At 34.2% G+C, this 24,097-nt stretch overlaps 2 protein-coding genes across 3 annotated transcripts in view; both read left to right on the top strand.

The window, feature by feature from the left end:
* Window positions 1-811: 811 nt before the first annotated feature.
* Window positions 812-24,097, top strand: part of LOC149411759 (E3 ubiquitin-protein ligase MARCHF5-like) — a 45,183-nt gene continuing 21,897 nt past the window's right edge. The window contains exons 1-5 of one of the 2 annotated variants that reach the window (XM_089647006.1): window positions 812-1,288; window positions 4,703-4,948; window positions 6,496-6,686; window positions 7,568-7,949; window positions 13,394-15,031. In XM_089647006.1, the coding sequence (XP_089503132.1) occupies window positions 1,133-1,288; window positions 4,703-4,948; window positions 6,496-6,686; window positions 7,568-7,949; window positions 13,394-13,414 (996 nt within the window). In that variant the 5' untranslated portion in view covers window positions 812-1,132 and the 3' untranslated portion in view covers window positions 13,415-15,031. Of the gene's footprint in view, window positions 1,289-4,702; window positions 4,949-6,495; window positions 6,687-7,567; window positions 7,950-13,393; window positions 15,032-24,097 lie in introns of those variants that run through there. The other variant, XM_089647005.1, reaches the window with a different exon arrangement.
* On the top strand, window positions 17,017-17,420 carry LOC149411760 (uncharacterized). Its single transcript, XM_089647007.1, has one exon. The coding sequence runs from the start codon at window positions 17,148-17,150 to the stop codon at window positions 17,391-17,393; it is 246 nt and encodes an 81-aa protein (XP_089503133.1). The 5' UTR covers window positions 17,017-17,147; the 3' UTR covers window positions 17,394-17,420.

Here is a 24,097-nt window from a genome sequence, read left to right as displayed (position 1 = left end):
CGATTATTTTATTTCTTATGAAAATTTGTAGTATCTTGATTCCTAAAATATTATTATAATAAATAAAGATCAAACACAATATTATATCGATTTAATTTTCCCAACTATATCCAAAATCTAAATAAAAAATAATAATATGTATCTACAGTAGGTGCGAGTTTATTTATGAACAGGTGTGAAGGTACCGATAAGGAAATATTTCTATACAATAACTAATGAAAATTAAATATTTATTAATAAATGTTATCTATTTTATAAAGCCGGCTGTAAAATTTTTGGCGTGTTGCTAAATGAACAGTACCAATCTTGTGATGATGATGATTGTGCAATGATATAAAAATAATCACTTTATTCAGATTATTCATAGTAGCTGACGCAATTCGAATTTTGGGGGGACCAATATTATCGCCATGTGTTTGCCAACTTCACACCGGTCTTGATCCAATACTACAGATGACATCGTCGGAATTTTAATCTAATAATTGTAACACAATGTTGGTAGCGAAACTTGCGTCAAGGATGAACACTAAAATAACATCGTTGATGACGTCAGATTTGGGTTGTGTTATAATGTTCATTAAAACTTTCACCACTAGATGGCAGTAGTAAAATGTTGATATTATTTTAGTAAGGAAAGTCTGTCAGTTTCAATTTTTATCGTATAGTATTTGGGTATAGTGTGGCAAGCTACTTTTGACAAAATCGCTGCATTCTTTCGTCAAATAGGTATATTTTTTATTTCTCTCACTCCCAAGCGTTCATACGTAGAAACACGACAGCCGTCTCTTTCTCTCTTTCGTGAGAACCAAAAAATGCGAAATGTGGAATGTTATAGCTGGAGAGAGGCTCGCTTGTGAATGTAAATATATTTATATTGTTCTTGGAGAAAACAGTCACAATTGTTATTAAATTATTGTCGATAAAAGTGTAAACTCAAAGGGTGATGTAACGTATTAGTTGCATTATCACGTGAATAAGTGAATCGGCAAACAGCTGAGAGTATTTTGAATTATAAATTTTAGTGTTGTGACGAGAATTTTTTGGTAGGTAACCTTAATATTTTGACAGATCGTCTGCGAATGTGAAAAAAATCAATTAATTGTGTTGTTTTTCGATTTAAAAACATTCAAAAATGTCTGAAACTGAGGGATCTATCACTGGAGATGATATCAGGCCGGAAAGTGCCAGTAATTTACAGAAATGCTGTTGGGTCTGCTACGGAAACGAATCTGACGATACTCTTGCCTCTTGGGTGCAGCCGTGCAATTGCAAAGGAACCAGCAAATGGGTAAGTTTTCCAAGTAAATACAATGAAAAATGCTATTAATACAAGCTAGTACCATGTCTGCATACAAAACTGATCTTATAAGTAAATCTTTTAATTGATGTGAATCAATTTAAAATCGCACAAATATTCTTGCTAAAATAACAATCTTTTACACTCGTGATAATGGCTGATAACTACGTATAATACCTGTAATCCCTTGATTATATGGCCCCTAAGAGCACGATAATATTAAATTTCCATCAATAATTATTTCAGACCTAGAAATTGCTAATTTGTTATGGAAATCAAGAATTGGTAAATATTTACCTACGACTACCGTTTTTACTACTACAAAAAATTGCCCCTTTAATAACGCCTGCTCGCGTCCCCTTTAGAGTTATATCCCAGTTTTCAAGTAGTGGTAATTATTTACCTACAACTACCGTTTGAGAAAATATTCCGTACATGTTAGGTTAGGTTGGATTAGGTAGAATTAAATCACAAACCAGTCTATACAAACCTAGCGTAGCCCACAAACTACTTGAAAACTGGGATATAACTCTAAAGGGGACGCGAGCAGGCGTTATTAAAGGGGCAATTTTTTGTAGTAGTAAAAACGGTAGTCGTAGGTAAATATTTACCCAAGTAGTTTGTGGGCTACGCTAGGTTTGTATAGACTGGTTTGTGATTTAATTCTACCTAATCCAACCTAACCTAACATGTACGGAATATTTTCTCAAACGGTAGTCGTAGGTAAATAATTACCCAAGAATTTAAAATGCAATCGATTACTTCTTGTGAATTGATTTGTTATTCATATTATTTGCATTTAGCCGTGAAAATGTTGATTCTGAGTCATTGAATTAATGATATTGTAATTTATGTGTTGTTTGGGTTAGTGTTTTGGTGATGAAATTCAAAATACTCTGCAATGTGTTCCTCTTATGCTTGAAAAAAATAGATGTGAAGGAAAATAATATTTAATATTTCTGCCTACATCTTTTAATTAAGGTATTATATTGAACTATCAGTATATATGCATAAGCTTATGATAACGGTGATGTCATGATAATTATCATAATGCAAGACCACAATCCCACAGGTTTTTCCCCGTATAAGGGACTGGTTTGTATAAATTATGTATCCCTGATAAAAATAAACAAAACGATTTCTTATTATTAGCATTATTTTTTATGTGAATGCGGCACAAGCACCCAAACTGCTCCCAACCATCTGGAGCCAGTGAAACTTTGGCATCCCCAATTGGGGTACATCGAGGCTTAAGGAACTGGAGAGGGGAGGAAGATGGGAAAGAGGAAGGTGTCTTTCACCATTGTGGTTCTGAGAGTATCTTCCACTCTGCAACGTGTCGCAAATAATATAGTATATTTTAAATAATTCTGAAACAAAACAAATTAACCCTTGAGGTTAATTTGTTCACTTTTGGATGGCTCACTTGGTCTCATAGAAATCGTTATATCTCCCTTACTGTCATGGTGCGAAACATGACATAAACGTTGTTAGAAAGAGAAAACGCCATGCTTTATATTCAAACCTGGAAATTAACTACAGCAGAATTTAAATGTGCACTTTCTAACCAAAAGGTTCTGAACGCAATTTGAAAAAAAAATAATATAACTAAGGACGGGTTGTTTCGGAGAATTTAAACAATCATCAAATTTCAACGTTCATTTCCGGGTTCTGTGAAAGTCCTATTCAAGTTCTGTTATTATATCATAGGCTAGTTGCTTGACAAAACTGAAATAAAAACAGAACTTTAAAAAATATTGTACAGAACTTGTAAATGAACTTTGAGATTTGATGAATTGTTCAAATTCTCCGAAACAACCCGTCCTTAGTGAATTTAATGTTAATTAATTTTATACAAAACAACAAAAAAGTGAGGTTACCATAATATTTTTAATACATTTGTCTAATAAAATGCGTGTATTTTTTAAATATTTTTTTAGTTAAAAAAATGTAAGAGCCATTAAAAAAAATAATTTATTTTCGTGTTAAAAATTTTAATATATCGAAAATAATAATTTTATTTATAACAATAAAATTTGAAAGCGTATTTTATCACCTTTCTAAAACAGTTTTTGGTTTTCGGATAAATTCAGAAATATTCCACTTATTTGGATTTTATTGCAAAGCGGAAATACCCCGACCTTCTGACAAAATATGGCAGAGGCCTGAGGAGTCTGTTATTTGAATTCGCTACCTCCGCATTGGTAGTCCAGAGCCTTACCCCTCTTAACTTCATTTGAGCGTACTTTAAGATTTTTGGACCAATCAACGAATCATTGTGCCATTTCACCACGAACGTACAAGGTGGTACTCTCAGTAACCACCATTTATAATCGATGCCTTGTTTTAAGTGACATTAGCCGTGTTTAGTGACTAGATCTGAATAGCAGGGTTCTTTTCCATCTTATTCCCCTCCTCACTCCCTTTAATATACCCCAATTGGAGATAACGTAGTCCTACTGGCTTCTGGACACAGCGCCTCTTGTGCATTATTCAAGTAAAACACGCCAACATTTCCACCCCCTTTTTGTATGGAAAGGAAATGCTTAAACCGGCAAGCTGTTCCATTGAAGAACTGTTTAGCACAAAAAAAAACCCATTCTCAAGTGGAAAATGAACAAAAAAAGTTTGGCAAATTACCGAAGGTATCAATGACGTTCAACCTTGTCCACTAGATTGCTTTTTTAAAAATAAAGACAACATTTCCGGGTTTCAAATATCCTGACAATATTTGATAAACTCCTATTTCTCTCGTTATAAGTGGAAAATGTTGCTCGCGTAATGATGGTGGACTTAGCCAACAGAGGAATTAAACCCACAATGCCTGGGTGCGAACCCAATGCATTTTTTGACTCAGCCACTAAAACTGATTTCTACTCCCCTGTAACTACAAGAACAAGAAAAACTCTCCACTTTAATGGATTCCCTTATCTTAACAAACGGATTGCAATTTTCAGAGGACAGGCGTCGGTTGTGACGCCTGTGTCGGTGTCGGTTCTACCGGTATTTCAATGAAAGATGCACGGATAAAGTAGTGTCATTAATCCCTTCGGTACCAGTGCATAGTCGGGAAACACGCTAAACATCCGCTAAACATTTGTACTCAGTTGATATTTGTCACATGAGAATGGATTGTTTCTACGACTCATCTTGACTAGCCATTTACCAACAAGTTGACGGCTTTTGTGTTTCCTCCCTCCAACATTATGGGTCCCAAAGATTACGTCATATTGTATATGATTAACTCTCACTCTTAACTCCACAGTTAAGTGTAAAAAAAATTAAAAAATTGTTCACATTTTCCATGTGACTGTCTACCATCTGCTACAACAAGTGGAGATCTCTTGCTACGGCAATTTAGTAGAGACAAAATCGCCCTGTTTTAACCCGTGTAATTTTTTTCAGGTCCACCAAGCGTGCCTCCAGCGCTGGGTAAATGAGATGCAGAAGGGCAACATATCGCGCCGCGTTAGCTGCCCGCAGTGCAAGGCGGAGTACATCCTGGTGTTCCCGGCTATGGGCCCCATGGTGTCGGCTCTGGATTCCCTCGAAGAGGTCACCCACAAGTTGTGCCCCTTCGTGGTGGGCGGGGTCATGCTCGGCTCGCTGTATTGGACAGCCATTACATACGGAGCCGTCACTGTTATGCAGGTAATTATTTGTGGTATTTTAATTTAATTTGTTTTATTGCAACTCCAGAGGGAAGATGTCAAAAGACAAAGTTGGGGTACGCGACTGCAGATGCTGTGCGACAGAAGGCTGAGCCTGCAATTAATGGAGGCCGCTGAGTAGCCCGAGGACACTTGTCGAAGTGATTGGTTGCTAAACGGACTAGGCGAAGGTGAAGAAAATTATGCTAGCCAACATCTGATAGAAGATGACTTCCAAAAGACTGATAACTACCAAACGGATGCAGAGGAGGTGACTAGATTAGGAACTGCCGGCAGACTTGTTCTAAATAAACTTTCTTACAGCCAACCAACAAACAGATCAATTTGAAAAACGTAATATTTATTGCACATGTTTAACCACTCGGAACATTAGAACGTCAAAAGACGTAAATATGATAATAGCGGTCAAGACATTAGAACGTCTTTTCACGTAAACGCGCGAGATTTTACAAACATCGATTTATTTCCATCACTAGTATACGGATTGCCATGATTTAAAAAACAGAGTGTCGATAATGAATAACGCTACGCGTCTGTATTCAACAATATCTATGGAACGTAGAACTGCATTATCTAAGCCGATTGAATCTGTCATCGTGTTCGTTCATAATTTATTGCGTTTCTAAATAATTTATTAAAAATATTTTAGTTTGGACGGTTAATATTTTGAGGTGACTAATAGTTTTTAATTATATTTCTTCAATATATAAAGTGTTATTTCTTTGTGATACTCAGAAAAAAGTACATTTTTCACGGCTTTGAAATAATGGTTATCGATTCTTACATATTTTTGACGTTTTCAAAAAATATATATTTAGAAACGCAAATATTTACTTATAACAACACAATGCGATAGTGGATTTCATAATCTTTCCAAAACATTTTTTAGAATGAGGCTACGTTTCCCAAGACGTGAGTTATGATGCTTTTAGCAAAACTCGTAAATAACACAAAAATTATCACGTTTTGACAGTTCTCAAAGGAACACATAGTATATAAATGTCTTTGTCTGAGAGGTTAAACTATTTAAATATATAAATAAAATAAAAATTGTGCATATGTTTGGGCAACCAAAAAAAATTAAAACATGGTGATTTAAGTTCCCTTTCAAAAAATTAAATAAAGTGTGTAATCAATAGACGCTATATTATAAATGAATCACACAAAAACTATAATAATCTTTGAGGAATTTATAAAATATATTTACAATTCTCTCTGAAAATTTCTATAATAATTAAAATAATATAAATATAATAATATAAAATAACTAATTTAACACTTTTTTTAAAGCGTCATTATATCCAAGTTGTCTGAAAACAAATCATTAAAAGGTAGCGAGTAATTTCTGAGTGGTAACAGGAATTATGCAGATATCCACGATGATCAAAGTCGCAACTCAATTCAAAAGTTACCCATATTACTGTATTACAATACTGCATATTAATCATATCCAAAGTATCCCAGAATACTTGGTAGGCAGACTATAGAGCATATCTGGTAGTTAATGTTGATTCTGTTTAATTCCAGGTGGTAGGTCACCAAGAAGGCCTGGACATGCTGGACCGCGCCGACCCACTGGTGCTCATGGTGCTGCTGCCCGCGGTGCCGGTGCTGCTGGTCTGCTGGAGAGCCCTGCGCTGGGAGGACGCCCTGCTGGCCGCCCTCCGCAGCAGCTGCCGCAAGATGCCCGGCCTCACCATGGTGCTGCCCTTTGGAGAGTGAGTTATTATTTATCTACCTCTACTGCTGACTAATCGCTCCTACACAAGTACCGGGGTATTTTATACAAGTACGAGGCGGACTGTAGGTTGTTGTGTTGTTACGGTAAGATTTCCTCATCTTCATGTTTGTTGATTTCCCTATCTTCATGTTTGTTGATTTCCCCATCTTAATGTTTGTTGATTTCGTCATCTTCATGTTTGTTGATTTCCCCATCTTCAGTCCGTTGATTTCGTCATCTTCATGTTTGTTGATTTCCCCATCTTCTGTCCGTTGATTTCGTCATCTTCATGTTTGTTGATTTCCTTATCTTCATGTTTGGTGACCATAGGTTGTGTTGGTGTTACTTAATAACACCTCTACACAGGAGATGGAGAATTTCACTCAAGCCACCATAAAGTCCTAATGTGCACATCAATGTATTGATTTTTTATTTATTATTTTTATTTATATCTTTATTCATTTTATTTTTATGTATTAACTTAAATGTAAACTTTTATGGCAGGCAGAGCATTGCACACACCGCTCTGTCCAGCTGAAATAAACATTATTATTATTAATCATTTTTAAGATTACCTCATTTTTATGTTTGTTAGTTATTTTGATGTTGTTTTTAAAGTACATAGCTTATCTCTATGGTATTTTTAATATCGTTGAAATTGGATCTTAAAAAATATTTTAAATGCACATTACGATTACGATCGTCTCTATAGTTTTTCTAAGATTACCTAAATTATAGCGAGTGTGTTATGTAAAAAACAACTTTGATATCACACAAAACTCTCGTTTGGGGTATGTATGTCACCCCCTCCAGTGCGGGAGGGTTAAATACATACACGTGACTGATATTCTATAGTAATGTTTATTTTTCTATTTCCAGAATCGAGGGTGAACGAACGTCTCAATCATCCAACGAACAAGTGTCTCCCGCGAGCGATCCCAGCAACCTGAACCCGCAGCTCTACGGCCGTTACGCTTCTCCCACGAGAATACTGTGCGGAGCATTAATCCTTCCCACCATCTCCACGATTGTAGGAAAAATACTCTTCAGCTCCATAAAGAACAACTTCCACAGAACGATACTGGGCGGTCTCACGTTCGTGGTCGTTAAAGGAGCCCTAAACATCTACCACAAACAGAAGTTACACATTAGATATTCCACTAGAAAGATTTTGGATTACAATGATGAAAATATCAGATTGTACGTTAATAAAAATAGGGTTCGACCACCGACGGTGGTACCTGCTGCGGGGCTTACTAGCGTAAGTTCTATTCAAATTAGTACCGAGGAATCGGGAATCTTTGAACATGAACCACAACATGTGGTCTGATTGTGTTCGCCTTTTAAAAGCGATGTTGCGGTGTTATTTCGGATGTGTTTTTGATAGATAATGGAGGTGTGATACTTACGTCTAAACGTGGGGCCTTATTTTTAATTTTCTGAATATGTAACTTTTTTACTGACTGATCAAATTAAAAGATATTGTTTCGCCGACATAAACAATTTGAAGTCATCACTTTGCAGTTGGTGGGTAACTAAATGACACGGTAGTCCTTTATTCTTATTCATATGACATTAACGGGCTTGCTGCAAGCCTTGGACGGTAAAGGTGTGCAAATCTTTGAATTGGAAAGCTTTGTCACCGATATTAACACGCTATAATTTTAAAACTTTAGTAGGTAGTCAAAACCATCATTTAAAGTTATATTGACCCATACACAAATTTACAGGTGTTTCTCTAAAAATTCTCTCAAAATATTCAAACTCTGTCGAGAATTGTTTATGAACCTGTCGATTGTTTTATTCTTATGTCAAGTTTAGTAGATATTTAAAGTAAATAGCCCAATTTATATTAACTGTATACTGCCTAGAATCCATGTTGAATCAGTCAAATCGGAGAGGTTTTTTTAAATTGCTGAATCCTTGTAATTCCTTTTTTGTTACTTAATGTTGTACAAAAATAAAACAAATACAATTTTCTATTATTTTTAATAAGGTGAAATCCACTTTCCTTTCAAGATTCCATGTAGATTTTAATTGGACATTCTAAAGACAGAAAATAAGCTAAAATTCAATTACATTGATCACTTATAGTTAGTTTACGAATGCGTCGGGTTCCCACCCTGATGTTGTGTGTTAAATCCTCTGCTGGCGACGTCCTCCATCACTGCACAGCCAACATTCTTTTAATTATAATTATGGTGTAGGAAGAATTCAAATATTGTCAGTTATTCAGCACGAGAGCTCGTCTAGAATTTCTTATAATAATTACTAGTAACTTTTGAACTCTATCAAAAATACAAAAGAATTAACACATGTACGTGAGAAGGATAAACTAAATATGTAGTTTTATTCTGCAACTGAAATATACCTAAATTGTAGTTAGAAAATAATGTTTTTTTCGTACTTCAACATTTGTTTTTCTTTAATTTATTTATTACAAAAGTAATTAACGCTTGATGGGATGTTTTTAACAGGTTCTGAAAATAAACTAGATTGTAATCAATTGAAAATAATGATTGCTTTAACAATCAGATTTAACTTGTAAATAATAAGGTTTTTGCATAATTTTAATTAAAAAATCATATTTTGAAATGCTTAGAACTTTGGTATTGTTGATATTATATAGTAAAGATATTTTATTTAAGATTTTCACATAAAAAAAATTGCAATAGGAATGTTACGTAAATCTTTCAAAAATATCCCTGACAAATTAATCCTTTCTTTTTTTTGTATTTTTAATCCTATTTTTTTTTTTGGTATTTAAGCCAAATTTTATTATTTATAATTTAAAACTGTGTGAAAATAAGAAATAAATAATGTGCCTATAAAAATTTGCACATCACAATATCTTCACATTGAATCCTTTATTTCAAATTTTTAATCATAGACTAGTATTATGTAAATAGTTTTTACAAGCAATACAATTTATTGCTCTCAAATTAAAAAAAATTATAATTGTGCGCAATCCAAATACAGAACTCTCTCAGTAATCCAACACTATTATCTGATAAGTAATAATAATCTGCTGTTTTTTTTTTGTTTTACTAGTTGAGAGCACGAAATCAAGCTCTGTAATTTGCCGGTATTCGTATGTCAAATTCAGTGTATGCTGCGTGCTTAGACTCTAGCGCCATGCTTTGGGCCCTGCGTACACAGATGTACTTACAAGCTACGTAACTGTGACGCAATCACAAGTAGCCTACCGATACGCTACTCTTTAAAGCTGGTTTCGTACTCGGCGCTACCTGAATTATGCTGAACTCGACCCCCTTTTCAAGTGCAGCTGTGGAACAATGTCAAGAGTCTCTAGCGACGAAGACAATAATATTGTTCTTCTTTAAATTTACGAGCATAAAAAAACACCCATATAACAAATAAATGTGAATTGTAGGGTATTTGTTGCCACCAAGGAACTACATGAGAATGATGTCTAATTGACTTTTCCAATCTCAATCAAATTGTAGTTATATAAAGATGGATATTTTCCCACCTCTAGAACAAATTTAACATTCAAATCATGTTCGGACGTCATTTCTGTCAAACGAGTAGTGGATTTGAATGCAACTCGTGTACGTAGCATGCCACTCATCAGCCACTGACGAGCGGCGAGTATGCTACGCGCACAAGACTCAAGTCACTTGTTAGTATATCCGTGTACGAATTTCCCTGCGTACTCAGTTACTATACCGAAGTCTAGCTCCCTAGAGCTGACCATTCTACAAGTCACAACTATTAATAAATTGTTGTTTTAATACATTTCAGTTAGTCCTCCGTGTATTCTAGCAACTCTTGCTTGTGTTTCTCTTTGTTTCATTCTGCCACGTTTTTTTATTTGTATAAGTTTACGAAATGAAATTCTCGCAAACGTAAACACGACAACTTATCTTTAAACTAAAAAATGGAAATTTTACGAAAGATCGATAGCTGTGTTGTTTTACCTATTTTAATTTTGCGTCGCTTTTACTAATTACACACTCGCTCAGTTTTTGGGGTTGCAGATTACTGAGAGAGTTTTCTGTGTAACGTCTATTAAATTTTTTTAAGAATTTTGCACCACAGCATTATTAATTTTCAAAACATACATTATATGTATAAAAGTCTTCCTAAAAATGCGCTAAAGTGACTAAATGTTATTTAAAACAACCCAAATGCAAATACAAGCTAAATAGAAATCTAGATGTGTTTGACCACTAAACAGAAAAACCGTAAAGGTGATATCTACACCGATTGGAAAGAAAACTGATGCCAATTCCTGCTCAAAAAATAATTTCCGTATTGTAAAATGCTTCATCAATTTCACCAGAAGTAAATAAGGAAAAATTGAGCTTACTTTCATGCCAGGGAAAAGCCTGAAACACACTTCTATGTATTGGCTTTTATATTCGGTGTGCCCCGAGTTAACCCCATCAGGCCTGACCGATATAATTCTTAAAGATGCTGTCAGAAGGTCGGAGAATTTGTGTATTTCCACATTGCAATAAAATCCAAATAAATGGAATATTTCTGAACGTATCCGAAAAAAAAAAACACTTTTTGGAAGGTGTTGAAATACACCTTCGAATTGTAGTATTAGAAACTGGCGTATAATTTTATAAATACATAATTTGAAGGCAAACATGAAAAACTTTTAAAAATCGCCCACCTTACGTTTTTTCGGCTAAACACTGAACTAAAACTGATTTGGCTAAACACTGACCCTTCTTTTTAGCTGAAAAATATTATAAACAGTAAAGTCAACTCAATTCTATGTCGTTTTATACAAAAATAATTTATGAAAAATTCATTAAGTTTCTTGAAATTTTTCTCAAATTGTGTTTGGAACCTTTGGTTTCGTAGAGGTCATTTTTGGTTAACTTCTAGATTTGAATATAAAGCTTGGTGTTTTCTCTTTCTAACACCGTTTAGTTCATATTTCTAACTATGACAGTAAGGGAGATACAATGATTTCTTTGAGTCCATTATTCATTGTTACCAAAAGCAAACAAATTGACTACTGGTAATAGCTTAATGTTTGTTCCCAAAACTGATGATATTAGCCTGAGTGGTTAATGAAAATAATAAGTCACTTATATTTTTAATATTTAATTTGATCTAAACACTTATGAACAGAATAAAATATAGAATTCTGCCAAGAATTATTAATAATAAAAAAAATTGTAAATATTTTGACTGAAACAATGACTTTTGATGTGCTTCAATAATCTTTATAATATGTAGATATGTTTAAACCACTCAAACGATAACTACCCACATTTGGGTAGCACAGCTGAAGCCCTTGAGTAATAGATACCCGAATTTGGGTAGCAGTAGGTAATTTTTATGAATTAAAATGAATTATAATTTTTTATAAAACCTAAAAATAGGAGATAAACAGCAGTTTAAACCACAGTAAACAGTTTATATGTTTATATGATTTTTCGAAAGAGCACGGTCAAATCTAAAACCGGAAATCTATCGCTCAAGGCGTTTTTTTTTAACACGCTGTCGTTTGAGTGGTTATTTTTTTTTTTTTTTTTACATACTTTTTATGTATGTATTCACACTTGGAAGTTTATTTTATAAATTAAAAACATAACAGTACAAAATTCATATCTCGTGTTAGTGAATAATAATAGAAATCAAACTCATTTTAAATATGCCATAATTTTTTTTGGAAAATTTAAATAAATCAAAATCACTATTTCCACTGAAAGCAATGTACATAAAATAAAACGCTCTTTATTATTTTGGCAAAAATGTTTCCCTTTGTCTTGTTTTGGTTGTAAACAACGTCAACATTTACATAAATGATTAGTTTAGAGTATGAAGTATGTAACCTTGTAGTTGCGTAGACTATTATTTAATTTAAAATGCATATATTATATAAGACTTTCCTGCACACTGACGCTTCAAATTTTAATGTAATAATTTATATTAATATGTAGTTATAAATTATGGACTTCCAGTGAAATTCCTCATTATTCCCAGAAAGAAGTCGTACGTAACGGCATTGTTCTAGCATCTTCTGTCTTTTCTTTTTCATACAAGACGGTGTGTTAGAGGAAGATCGTCGATTATGTACGTACTTACGACCTCTCTCTGTGTCTATAATATCTGAGCCTTTACTGTGGACAAGTTGTTAAAACACTTTTTCGTGGGTTCAATTCCTCTTCCAATGCAAAAATATATTGCAATTAAACTTAGATACTCAGTAACACCCTGGTAGAAGACTACCGTTCAGAATTGAAACCTCGCATTAAATGGTTTGAGCCGTGTTTGGTGACCAGATCTGAATAGCCAGGTACTTCTACTTCCCGGTCTTCTTCAGCTTCACAAATTACCCGAATTCGAAATGCAATATTCTCACTATTTCCGGACAGTCGAGAGCAGTCGGGACTCTTGTGCGATATTCACATTAAGTCATATAATAACGGAATCCTTTTACAGTTTCATAGAAATTTACATAACAAAAGAGCTTATCTTGTATATACTGCTAGTACAGATCCAGATCTGCTTTATTAATTAACTGATGAAACTTAACCTTTAATAAAAGGTAATACCAAATTTATAATAAATATTTAAAGAAGACTTGCTGTACCCCGCCACCTCCTTCCAGAACTTTCAAGAGCATTCTTGAACTTTCCGGAATCTTCTATACTTACCGACACACTCCTCCACTCAGTTTGGAACTTTATAGAATTTTCTTGAAATTTCTCCTTCCAGAACTTTCAAGAGCCTTCTTGAACTTTCCGGAATTCAATTTGGAACCTTATAGAACCTTCATGAACTTTCTGGAACCTTCCAGACTCTCCGACACAGTCAGCAAGTCCATTCTGAAATAATCTGAAGCATTCGCGGCCATCCCATAACAAAGCACATTATCGTCACCCATTCCCAGCCACGCTCAGCAACCCCCACCAAACTCTCTTACTTTCAATGTGACACCACGGGCTATCTACTACCATAACCACCGATGGGTGGCCGTGGCTGGTTGTGAAGAAAATTAGGCAGGTAGGAAACCATGGGTTTCTTTTTATAATAAATGTTAGATTCTGTTATATGTACAGTCAATCAAAAATTGTATTAGACAGGAAAAAGGCAAATGTTTTTTTTTTAATATACAAATTAGTTACTAGCGATTATTGCATATTTAAAGTATCCATATAAAATGATAAATTATTTTTTATAACGCGTAAACACCATATTATATTGTTTCAAATTTTTCTTAATTACATTTCTTAAAGACACTGTCAGAAGTTTGTAGAATTTGTGTGTATTTCTGCTGTGCAGTTAAATTTTATTAAATGGAAAAATTCAAAGTTTTTTCGACTCAAAGCTGAACTAAAAAACACACATTTTATTAGAGAAATCATTTTCATAATTTTTTCTAAAATTGTGGTTGGAACCTTTGATGCCATAGAGGTGAACATTTTAATTCTTCTTTGGTTAACTTCTAGATTTGAATATAAAGCCTGATGTTTTCTCTTTCTAACACCGTTGGGTTCATATTTGTAGCTATGACGATGAGGGAGACAACGATTTCTATCAGACCATATGAGCCGTTCTGAAAAGTGAACAAATTATCTTCACGGATAATATCTGTTTGTACCCAAAACTGACAAATTAACTTCACGGATAATAGCTGTTTGTACCCAATACTGACAAATTAACTTCACGGATAATAGCTGTTTGTACCCAAAACTGATAAATTAACTTCACGGATAATAGCTGTTTGTACCCAAAACTGACAAATTAACTTCACGGATAATAGCTGTTTGTACCCAAAACTGACAAATTAACTTCACGGATAATAGCTGTTTGTACCCAAAACTGACAAATTAACTTCACGGATAATAGCTGTTTGCACCCAAAACTGACAAATTAACTTCACGGATAGTAACTGTTTGTACCCAAAACTGACAAATTAACTTCACGGATAATAGCTGTTTGTACCCAAAACTGACAAATTAACTTCACGGATAATAGTTGTGTACCCAAAACTGACAAATTAACTTCACGGATAATAGCTGTTTGTACCCAAAACTGACAAATTAACTTCACGGATAATAGCTGTTTGTACCCAAAACTGACAAATTAACTTCACGGATAATAGCTGTTTGTACCCAAAACTGACAAATTAACTTCACGGATAATAGCTGTTTGTACCCAAAACTGACAAATTAACTTCACGGATAATAGCTGTTTGTACCCAAAACTGAACAAATTAGCCCAAATTTTCAAAATCTAACATAAAAATTATCATTGTACTTTATTATGAACCAAAATTATTGTTTTAGCAAATGGTAAGAAATGTTTTTTTTTTGCAACCATTGATCTCTAATTTTTATGAAATATTTTGCATTAGAGCATTGAAATATAATTGTACATAAAATGATTATCATTGAAATCAAAATAATAAAAGCTCTACCATATTTTGTTACTTTTTTTCCCTTAAAAATGTGCTTGCTTTATTGATACAGTCATTTAAATATCTGATATATCTCAGTTTTGTCTGATGTTTCTAATTAATTATTCTGGTACGAAGTCTATTTGAATATTTTTAAAACTTTTGGTTTGAATAAGGATTGAACCTTCCTACCCAGGAACTAGAGTCTATAACTCTATCAGCCAAGCCAAATCCCAATTGGATAAGACTGACATTTATTGCATGTATTAACTGCTGTAATATCATTGAATTTCAGAGAAATGAGTATAAGTCCATGTGTGTGTGCGTGATTGCTACCAAGAGTTGATAGAATGAATTGTCATCAATGACAAGTCTATCCGCCGAGTTTCAGCTCAATTGAATGTCGGAAAGTAGGTTAATTTCCATTTCCAAGATTTGCTTTCATTTACAAAAACCAAAGTGGAATTCAAATTGATGTAAATACAAATCATAATTTGTATTTCATATTTCATCAGGTACATGTAGAAAATATTTTATTGACTGCCTTTACAAACCAGCCATATCCTCATATTCCAAAATACCTAAACACCTTCAAATTCACCGTGTTGCGTTTCCTCCTTCTTTAGCCAACGTTTTGGACAGCGTTACAGTGTCCATCACCAGGGCAGCTTAGTCCTGTTGTCCTGGATGACGTGGCTAAGCCTGATAGTTCTTGGTGTCCAGTACTTGATGGTTATACCAAAACTAAACACCGAAAACATTAATTTCACTAATAATTATATTGAAATAGCTGCAACACGGTATCATTTCTGCATACATAAACACACTTCTCCACAATCTACTCGTCTGCCCTGATGATGGACATTGTAACGCTGTTGTAAAGCGTTGGCTAAAGAAGTAAGAAGCCTAACAAGGCGTAATAAATAACCCAAAATAATTAATCACAAATTTACATTTATCGGTAAAAATCTGAAATCATATCTGGTTTTAGTCATGTTTAGTGACCACATATGAATAGCCAAGTACTTCTCAAACGTCCTCTTAACGAACTTCTTTACTTCCTGCTTCCTTCAGCCAACAACATAAATATGTAGCTCAAATGAGGGATGCCGTAGTCCCACTGGTTCGGAGCAATTGGAACTCTTGTGCGGTAATCAATAATCAATTTAAAATTTTGTGCAATTTCTCCAAGTTGCCAACCTAAAACAATATATCCATTCTGTTTTAATCAACAATGTTTATCTTGATTTATTGCCTTTATGCTATCAGCGTGCAAAATATAAATACACTCGCTTATCTCAGTCTTTTATACAGATTTCTTTAGAGAATTATTTCTGCTGTATATCAATATCTGCAAGTGTAGATACCATTTAGAACCATATCTTATCAAAACTCTCCACGGAACACTGGGCTAATAATATCGCAAGATCCATCGAATACAACGTTATATTGTCTCTGCTATTATGATTGGGCAGCACTTCATATAGTCTTATCAGATAAGAAAGAATTAAATGATAAAATTTTCCTATTCGTACATTTTCGCACTTTACACAACGGTACAGGTGTATTGGCTGCCCTAGTTGAAGTTTGAGAAATAAAATCATAATATGTGGACTTAATTGACTGTCATAATAGTGCCGTTTATTACACTCTGATAATTGAACAATAACAATAAGTTTTCTGGAAAGAAGTTACTTTTACAATTGTTTTAAAAGAAATGGATTAACGTTGCAGTGTTTCATGAATTTGGATACATACTACGTTAAACTTGAAAAACAAAACCTCAGTTAAATTTAACCATCTGGTTGGAAATACGTAATAAAATTGTGTTTTGGAGCTATCGTCTGTACTTGTAATCTCAAAGAAAGTAGACGAATTCGTCGCATACAATTTAAAGGCGGCTATATATGTCGAGATAGTTTGAAAGTTAAGTGTTGTCACTTTGCAAAACAATAATCTAATTTTGCAACATTGATAAAATAATAACCGTTGATAAGATGATCAAGAAATAATAATAATACGTCTTATCATCCATTGAGTGCCGTTTTATAGTGCCATAAAGACGACAAAATGGCTAAGTTTTTCAAGAATCTGTTCTCACACAACACGCTCTCTCCTGAGAAGAAGAAAGCTTCCAAGAGCAAGCCGGAATTGATGAGCAGTGAGGATGACGACAGAGAGTTCTCCGCGCCGTACGATACGCGGAGGAAGATGTCTGTGTCGCGCTCGGGAAGGATGAAACAGAACCTTAAGCAGCGGGGGGCTTTAGCCAATGATTTGTACGGGGACGAGGTAAGTCAGATCTTTCTTAGTTGAATATTGATAATACATACTTCTCACTGTTTATTGCTCTTTGTTTCAATGAATTCTGTCGTACTTCCTTTATCTCTCAACTTCCCTTTAGTTTTTGTGTAATTACTGTCATAATTACCCCAAAACTAATCACGACAAAAACATTTGACCGTGAGAATCTTAAATTATATCCCTGCATAATATTCTAGTACCTACTGTTATCAGTACCAGTGGTGTCAGTTGTGTTGCAACTACGATTCTTGAACCCAGAGTGGTAGGTACTACGACTATAAACCTTCATCTTCTCCATCTCCTCCCCCCACACCGCCAACTCCCTTCAGCCTCCATTAGCCTAGAATCCTGACATATTTGCAAATCTTGTAATTCTTAGTTTTAATAATATTCAGCCAATGTTCCGCTCACACCTCTCTTTGATACAAGTTACAAAATGCCACTATGAGATAAGTGATTAGTTGACACAGTCAACAACAATATCACACATACGCGTTTCCGCTTAACGTGCTACTGAACAAACCGTTCCTTCCGATGTAGCGGTAAACGATCGGACGACGTCCATGATGTGCTAAAATGTGGAAAGAATCGTAAGTACCTACGCTTTTAACAGTTCCTCAGTAAAATACTGGATCACAATCAAAAATGAACTGCTATGAACATAGGCACAATCGCTCTGCAAGTTACATATGCTTAGTAGGTACCTATTGTACGTGGTGTTATTGAGGATTTGGATGTGGTGGACAGGAACGCAATCTTCTCTGTAAAACAACACATCATCTCCGCAAATCATATCGCTGAAGTAATCACTGTACCAATCAGAAGATTGTAATCCACTAATAATCTGTCAAAGTTGGTGTTTCAAGTATCGGAGAAGAAATCGGTTGCATAAAGAATAAGAACAAAATAATACAGCTGATAAAGTGATCTCTTTCAAATAATGTCATCCACGATGACACAGTTATTCACTTTATTCATTCAACAAGTCTTTGAATAAACATTAATGAAATAATTTGGACAGTTTGACATTGTAAAGAGTTAGAGATAAAAACATATATTATCTTTTATTTGTAAAAAGCATTAACTTTGTGGCTAGTCGTAATTTACAATAAAAACACATAAAAACCGGTTGAGTGTAAATAAAATTAAAGTGGTCAATAACAAATTCGTGTTTTTATTGTCTATTATCTTTTATCTAAAAAAGTCATCTGCTTTATTTTTTATGTGTGTAGGGTAATCAATGGATCAACCTTTAAAAAATAATATTATTCATCTCTATTTTGTATTTAAGTTCATAAAATACAGTGTGTCGAGGGTAAAGTGTACATACTAACTTCGGAGGGTGATTCTACATGATTTTAAGTAGAAAAGAAAAATGACTTTTTTCGAAATTCCAACGTTTTAAGGAAGTTGTTAGTTAAAAAAGTTAAGGCGATGCACTATGTCGTGTAATATTTTTAATTGAGCCGCTATCAATAACAACCCTTACGTAGATGGCGATGAGGTTTAAATTCCCGCTTAACACCGTCCGCCTGTTTTGATTTATGCAAGAAAAAAACATGGCCAAAAAGTGCCTTTTATTTTATTTTATTTATGGATGTTCAGGCATATTTTTTTTTTTTTTCAATCATTTCATAAATAACTTAGTTTGCCACATTAAACAATAAAATAATATTTCATATTAAAATCAGTTTTCATAGGCCTTATACATTATTTTTTTCTGGGCTTGTAAAAAGACTTATCTATAAAATACTCGATTATTTCAAAGGCCAGGATGTATTCTATTCGCAGTATTTAATTAAAGCTTCTGAACCATTTCTAGGCGACCAAATTTTCAAACCAAAAACACATGATTTTGCATTACATGGTTGCATGGTTGCAGTTTGCATGGGAAAATAAATATTATTCTATGGAAAAATATTTTATAGTATAGAAAAAATAAAAGTTGGAATTTCGAAAAAAGTTATTTTTCTTTTTTACTTCTACCATCATGTAGAATCACCTCCCGAAGTTAGTGCACTTTACCTCTGGACACCCTGTATTATTATCTATCTGAAATTAAAAGACTTTGATTTTTTAAATGTTTTATTATTGATTACATACAATTGATTTCATCAGATTATTAATTATAAAAATATGTGATAAAGGAAAATGATAATGTTACATATTATATTATTATAAATGTAAATATTACACGGTTCTACCTACATTTAGTTATTATTGGTGTACTCAAATTACCATTACAAGCGGTTTCCATTTAGCGATGGAAATGTGAGTCGTGTAATTTCTATACCCGCTATATCAACTTTCATTGATTTGGAGAAAATCGCAAAAAACTGTCACATCTCTAGCGTACATAAGTAATTGCATTACAATTTTTTATATAATGAATTGGAGTAATAAAATTTCGAAAACATTTATTTTTCTATATATGTCTAGCAATAATTAAGTAATTTCGATAAATAAAATGGATAAAGCGGATTTCGATACTCACTTCGTGATATAGAGGCTTTTGAAAGTCAACTGAGCCGACATGGCGGGTTTAGAAACACACGCGTAGATCATTTTAACACACGAGCGTGGCGTCAGAGCGGCGGCCATATTGTATTTTGGCAAAATAACTGCTTGTGATTGGTTGAATCCGATATAGCGCGTTTTGATAGTAATTTTCTGTATGATATAGCGGATTTGGTTTCTCACTCGCAGTTTTAACATGGTTTTTGGTTGTGATAAGGAGGGTTTTGAAACTCAATTTTAGGCTCCTCTTGTTGCTCGCAAAAATGTGAACAAGATGTCATACTCAGATCATTTTGTCAAAAAATCGGATATAGCCATAGACATATGAATATTAGTAGACCTGCCCTAAGTGATTAAAAGCGTATTATCCCCACTCCCCATACCGGTTCCATTGGAACCGGCTGTGCTGGCGTATGGCCTCAAGTGAAATTTGAAAACGTGACGTCATCATTCTCGTGCGAACTATGGTCGAGGCATCATCGGTTCATTTTACGAAATAACATGGCAAAATGTTGACTTGTACTATGAAAACTTGTAAAAATAGATGTGAAAAAGAGAATAAACCCAATTGTCGTATTACATTCCATATATAAGCATTATTTTACTTTATTTTAAGCATATTCACATTGTATAATATAGATCAGTTTTAGAAACATATTATACTATCACATCGAGAAACGTCTGGACGCGAAACACAAAGCTGGTTGGTTGCTGGGAAGTAAATTATGAACATTTATAAAAGTGTCTTAACTAAATACTTAAACGAAATATTCGACTCTGAAAATACAACCGAATTTTTTTGCCGAATTTGGACTTCGCAAATTTGTTCATAACGTGGCGAGTAATTTGCGCTCCCATGTAAAAATGTCTATTCATTCTAAAGCAGATTTTACTTTTAAGAAGTAAATGGTGATATTATAATGCGAGATGCCTATTTACTGTCAGATTGATTTATTGACGAATCACAGTCAGCCTTACTCCCTTCGTTCTTCAACAGTTGATTTTACCCCTCGCCATTATCTTCTCGTCTATTAATTCCTATGTCTGTGGATATAGCGGATATAGAAATTATAGGATTCATATCTCATGAGCAGGAGTCACCTTACCAGCTCAATATTTTCATATGGCAATGAGTCGGCTCAATTGAAAGGGAGCCGTGAGCTCAGATCGTATGACCAATGAGAATACTGTGCTTGCGCGATACGACTCTCCCGATATAGCTACCTCGGTACGGTACCGCCTCATACCACGAGAAAAATATGATGCTAGATTGTTAGTAGGCTTAGGTACGCATGTCCAAGTCTCAGATGTAGGACTGCCAGACGCAGTTCACGTCTCTGAGTAAGAAAATTTGAAATCCTCAATATAAACTTTACATAGATAGTATAGAACGAATCCAAAACAAATTTATAAAATATATTACCTACAAATTCAACAATAACTTTGAATGTACATTTGAAACTTTGCAGCAAAGGCGAGTAGTAGCTGACTCAATATTTATACATAGAATTTTAAATAATAACATTGACTGTACCGAACTTCTTTCCCTTATTAACTTTAACATACCTTTGAGACGTACAAGACATACAGTTCTATTCCACACGCTTAATTATAAAACAAATGCAGCATCTAATTCGCCAAAAAAACCGAGTTCTTCATACTCTAATTAATATTTGTCTTAACTTAAACATTGACGTTTTTTCGGATTCACTGCCCAAATTCAAACATGGCATCATGTCAATTACTTAAACTGTTCAATGCGCATACATACAAAAACACACAAACACTTACACATACATTACACACACACACACACACCCTCACCTATATACTACACACGTCACCTGGTAATTAAGGAATAAACATACCACTTAGGCCTTGCGCGCACCACGATTTTCTGTACCACGATAATTTTGTCGCAGAAATGCAACGTATGAGTTAGTAAGTATGTGCGCGCATATACGACAAATAAATAGTTGCTATTTTAAAATTGTGATTTGTCACATTTTTCCGCGACAGCGCGCGACGCGATTGTCGCAAAATAAAATTATAGCATTTGAAGTTATATGGACACGCGCGCACTGCGATTTAAAATCGCTACCTGACAACCTTTCTTCAGCTGAGATTGCATTCCGCCATCTAGTATTATTGTATGCAATTTGAGGTCCAACAATTCTTAATAGTTTGTCAAATGTCTGAATCGTCATTCTATAATAGCCAAAGAATTTTTTTGGATATTGTCGAAGATCGTTGTATTTCCGATAAAAGAAACCTTTAACATATCTTTCTGCTGTAAAAGGATGAGTCCAGTATTTAGGTATGTGTTCTTTTATTCCTCCTCTTCCGAAGAAGCAAAACAATACAAGCAATTTGTATGAAATCCATGTTGAGAATGAACAATTCATCGCAATTTTTCATCGCGATGCGCGCAGTATTATTTTTGCGATTTATTATAGCACGATTTTAAAATAGTGTCGCAAAAAATACAATCGTAGTGCGCGCTAGGCCTTAGCTGACATTACAAGGAAACATATCATAGGTACCCAACATGAAGTATCTAATTCCTGTATATTGTTTCATCACTGTAAATCATGTACTGTTTGTTTCTACAATATAAAATAAAAAATAACAATTAATGGGGTGGTTTGATGCTCGGTAGGGAAACCACTTGCATCGCGGGTGTAAACTGTGCGCCCTAAGCTTTATGTTTAGATTTACAGAATTCAATTCTTTGTTTGTGTGAAAGCATTTTGAATTTTAATGGCACTAAAATATCTCCTGTTTAAAAAGAGTAACCGTTCAATTGAACCGTGGTACAGTTTACCAGGAGTCGTGCGAGTTCAGCTCATCAAAAAGAGTTAGCTCAATGACTAAAGATAATACCCTGGTCAACTCAATTGTGTGGCTCGCTCATATTCCAATACATCCAGTGGTTACAGAAATCATTATATCAACCATCCATGCTTTCTATTCTATGTACAAACATTTACCAGTTTGTAGCTGTGTGGACGAATGCGTCTGCTACCCAACTAGGTATCATGGATTTAATAGTCTGCTAAGTAATTCCTCCATCATTTTTATGTGTTTCAAAGCTTCATTCGGCCAGCCTCGTGACTCGTCTGCTCTTTCCGCCCGGCTGCCAAAACTCTGTGCGGTATATTTGCTTTTATTCTCACTGAAATTTGAACAGGATCTATTCAAAATGATGATGTACTTTTAATTTTTAATATTTTTCTTTGTGTATATTTTTATATTAATGCAATACTTATTTACTTACATTTTCACTTCATTCAATAACAATCAATTTCGATATTTCACATTTGCCAAGAGTCCCGTGACGGTTATTTTTTTGTTTACATGAACTCCACATATGTCATCTTTATGGATGCTGTGTCAAGGGTCTTTTTGAGGAGAGGAAGGAGTGAACTTTGGTCTTGAAGAGACCTTCGTTGTAGGTGTACCAAGAAGGAATCAACGAGATGATCCGTTCTTATGTGACAAATGTCAACTGTGCACAAATATTGGGTGCGCGTTTGTTTCCCTATACATATATCCGATTGCGGACTTCTATAAATGCTGCTTAAATTTCGAGATTTTTCGGCATCTGTATTGCAATATCACTAAGTTTACTTGATATCTAGACTTCTTAAATATTCCTCCTGTCAATTTATTTATTTATCTTCTATAAATAGTATAAATCAAAGTTGTTATCCGAGTCTGTCTGTTTCTGCGCTTAGTTCTTCTAAACTACGCAACGGATTTTTATAAAGTTTTCATTTAAAAAAATCATTTAAAAAAAATTTCTTCTGTAAGGTTTATATAAATATAATACATTGATATAATATTTAAAGAAAGTAGAGAAAAGTCAATGTTTTGAAATCAAGTTAAAAAATATTTTCGGGTACTTACATTGCTAACAATGGCTAAACCTTGTGAGATACATACATCAAAATAATGTACTACGGAATCGTATGTTTTAAAAGGCCTTACAACCTCAAAACTTTATCCAAATATTTACATGTCCCCGAGCAACGCCGAGTACACGTCAGCTAGTAATATGTAAAAATTCTGCCCGCGTATGTCTTGTGCTCGCAAAACTAGAAAAGTAGTCGACAGATATCGCTGAAAATTTCAAAGTTTGTTTTTATTAGTACCAGGAATGTTTAGAGAATACTTAACGCAATATCTCTGGACTGTAA

This window comes from Hesperophylax consimilis, chromosome 25 (assembly GCF_061612785.1).
Source record: "Hesperophylax consimilis isolate HC1 chromosome 25, BYU_Hcon_1.0, whole genome shotgun sequence".
In the NCBI taxonomy this organism is placed as follows: domain Eukaryota; kingdom Metazoa; phylum Arthropoda; class Insecta; order Trichoptera; family Limnephilidae; genus Hesperophylax; species Hesperophylax consimilis.
The sequence above is the reverse complement of the archived record's forward strand: the minus strand, read 5'-3'. Positions and strand labels throughout refer to the sequence as shown.

What these genes read in the sequence shown, in the direction of transcription:
- LOC149411760 (XM_089647007.1), top strand. Translation starts at nt 17,148, where the DNA reads ATGGCTAAGTTTTTCAAGAATCTGTTCTCACACAACACGCTCTCTCCT.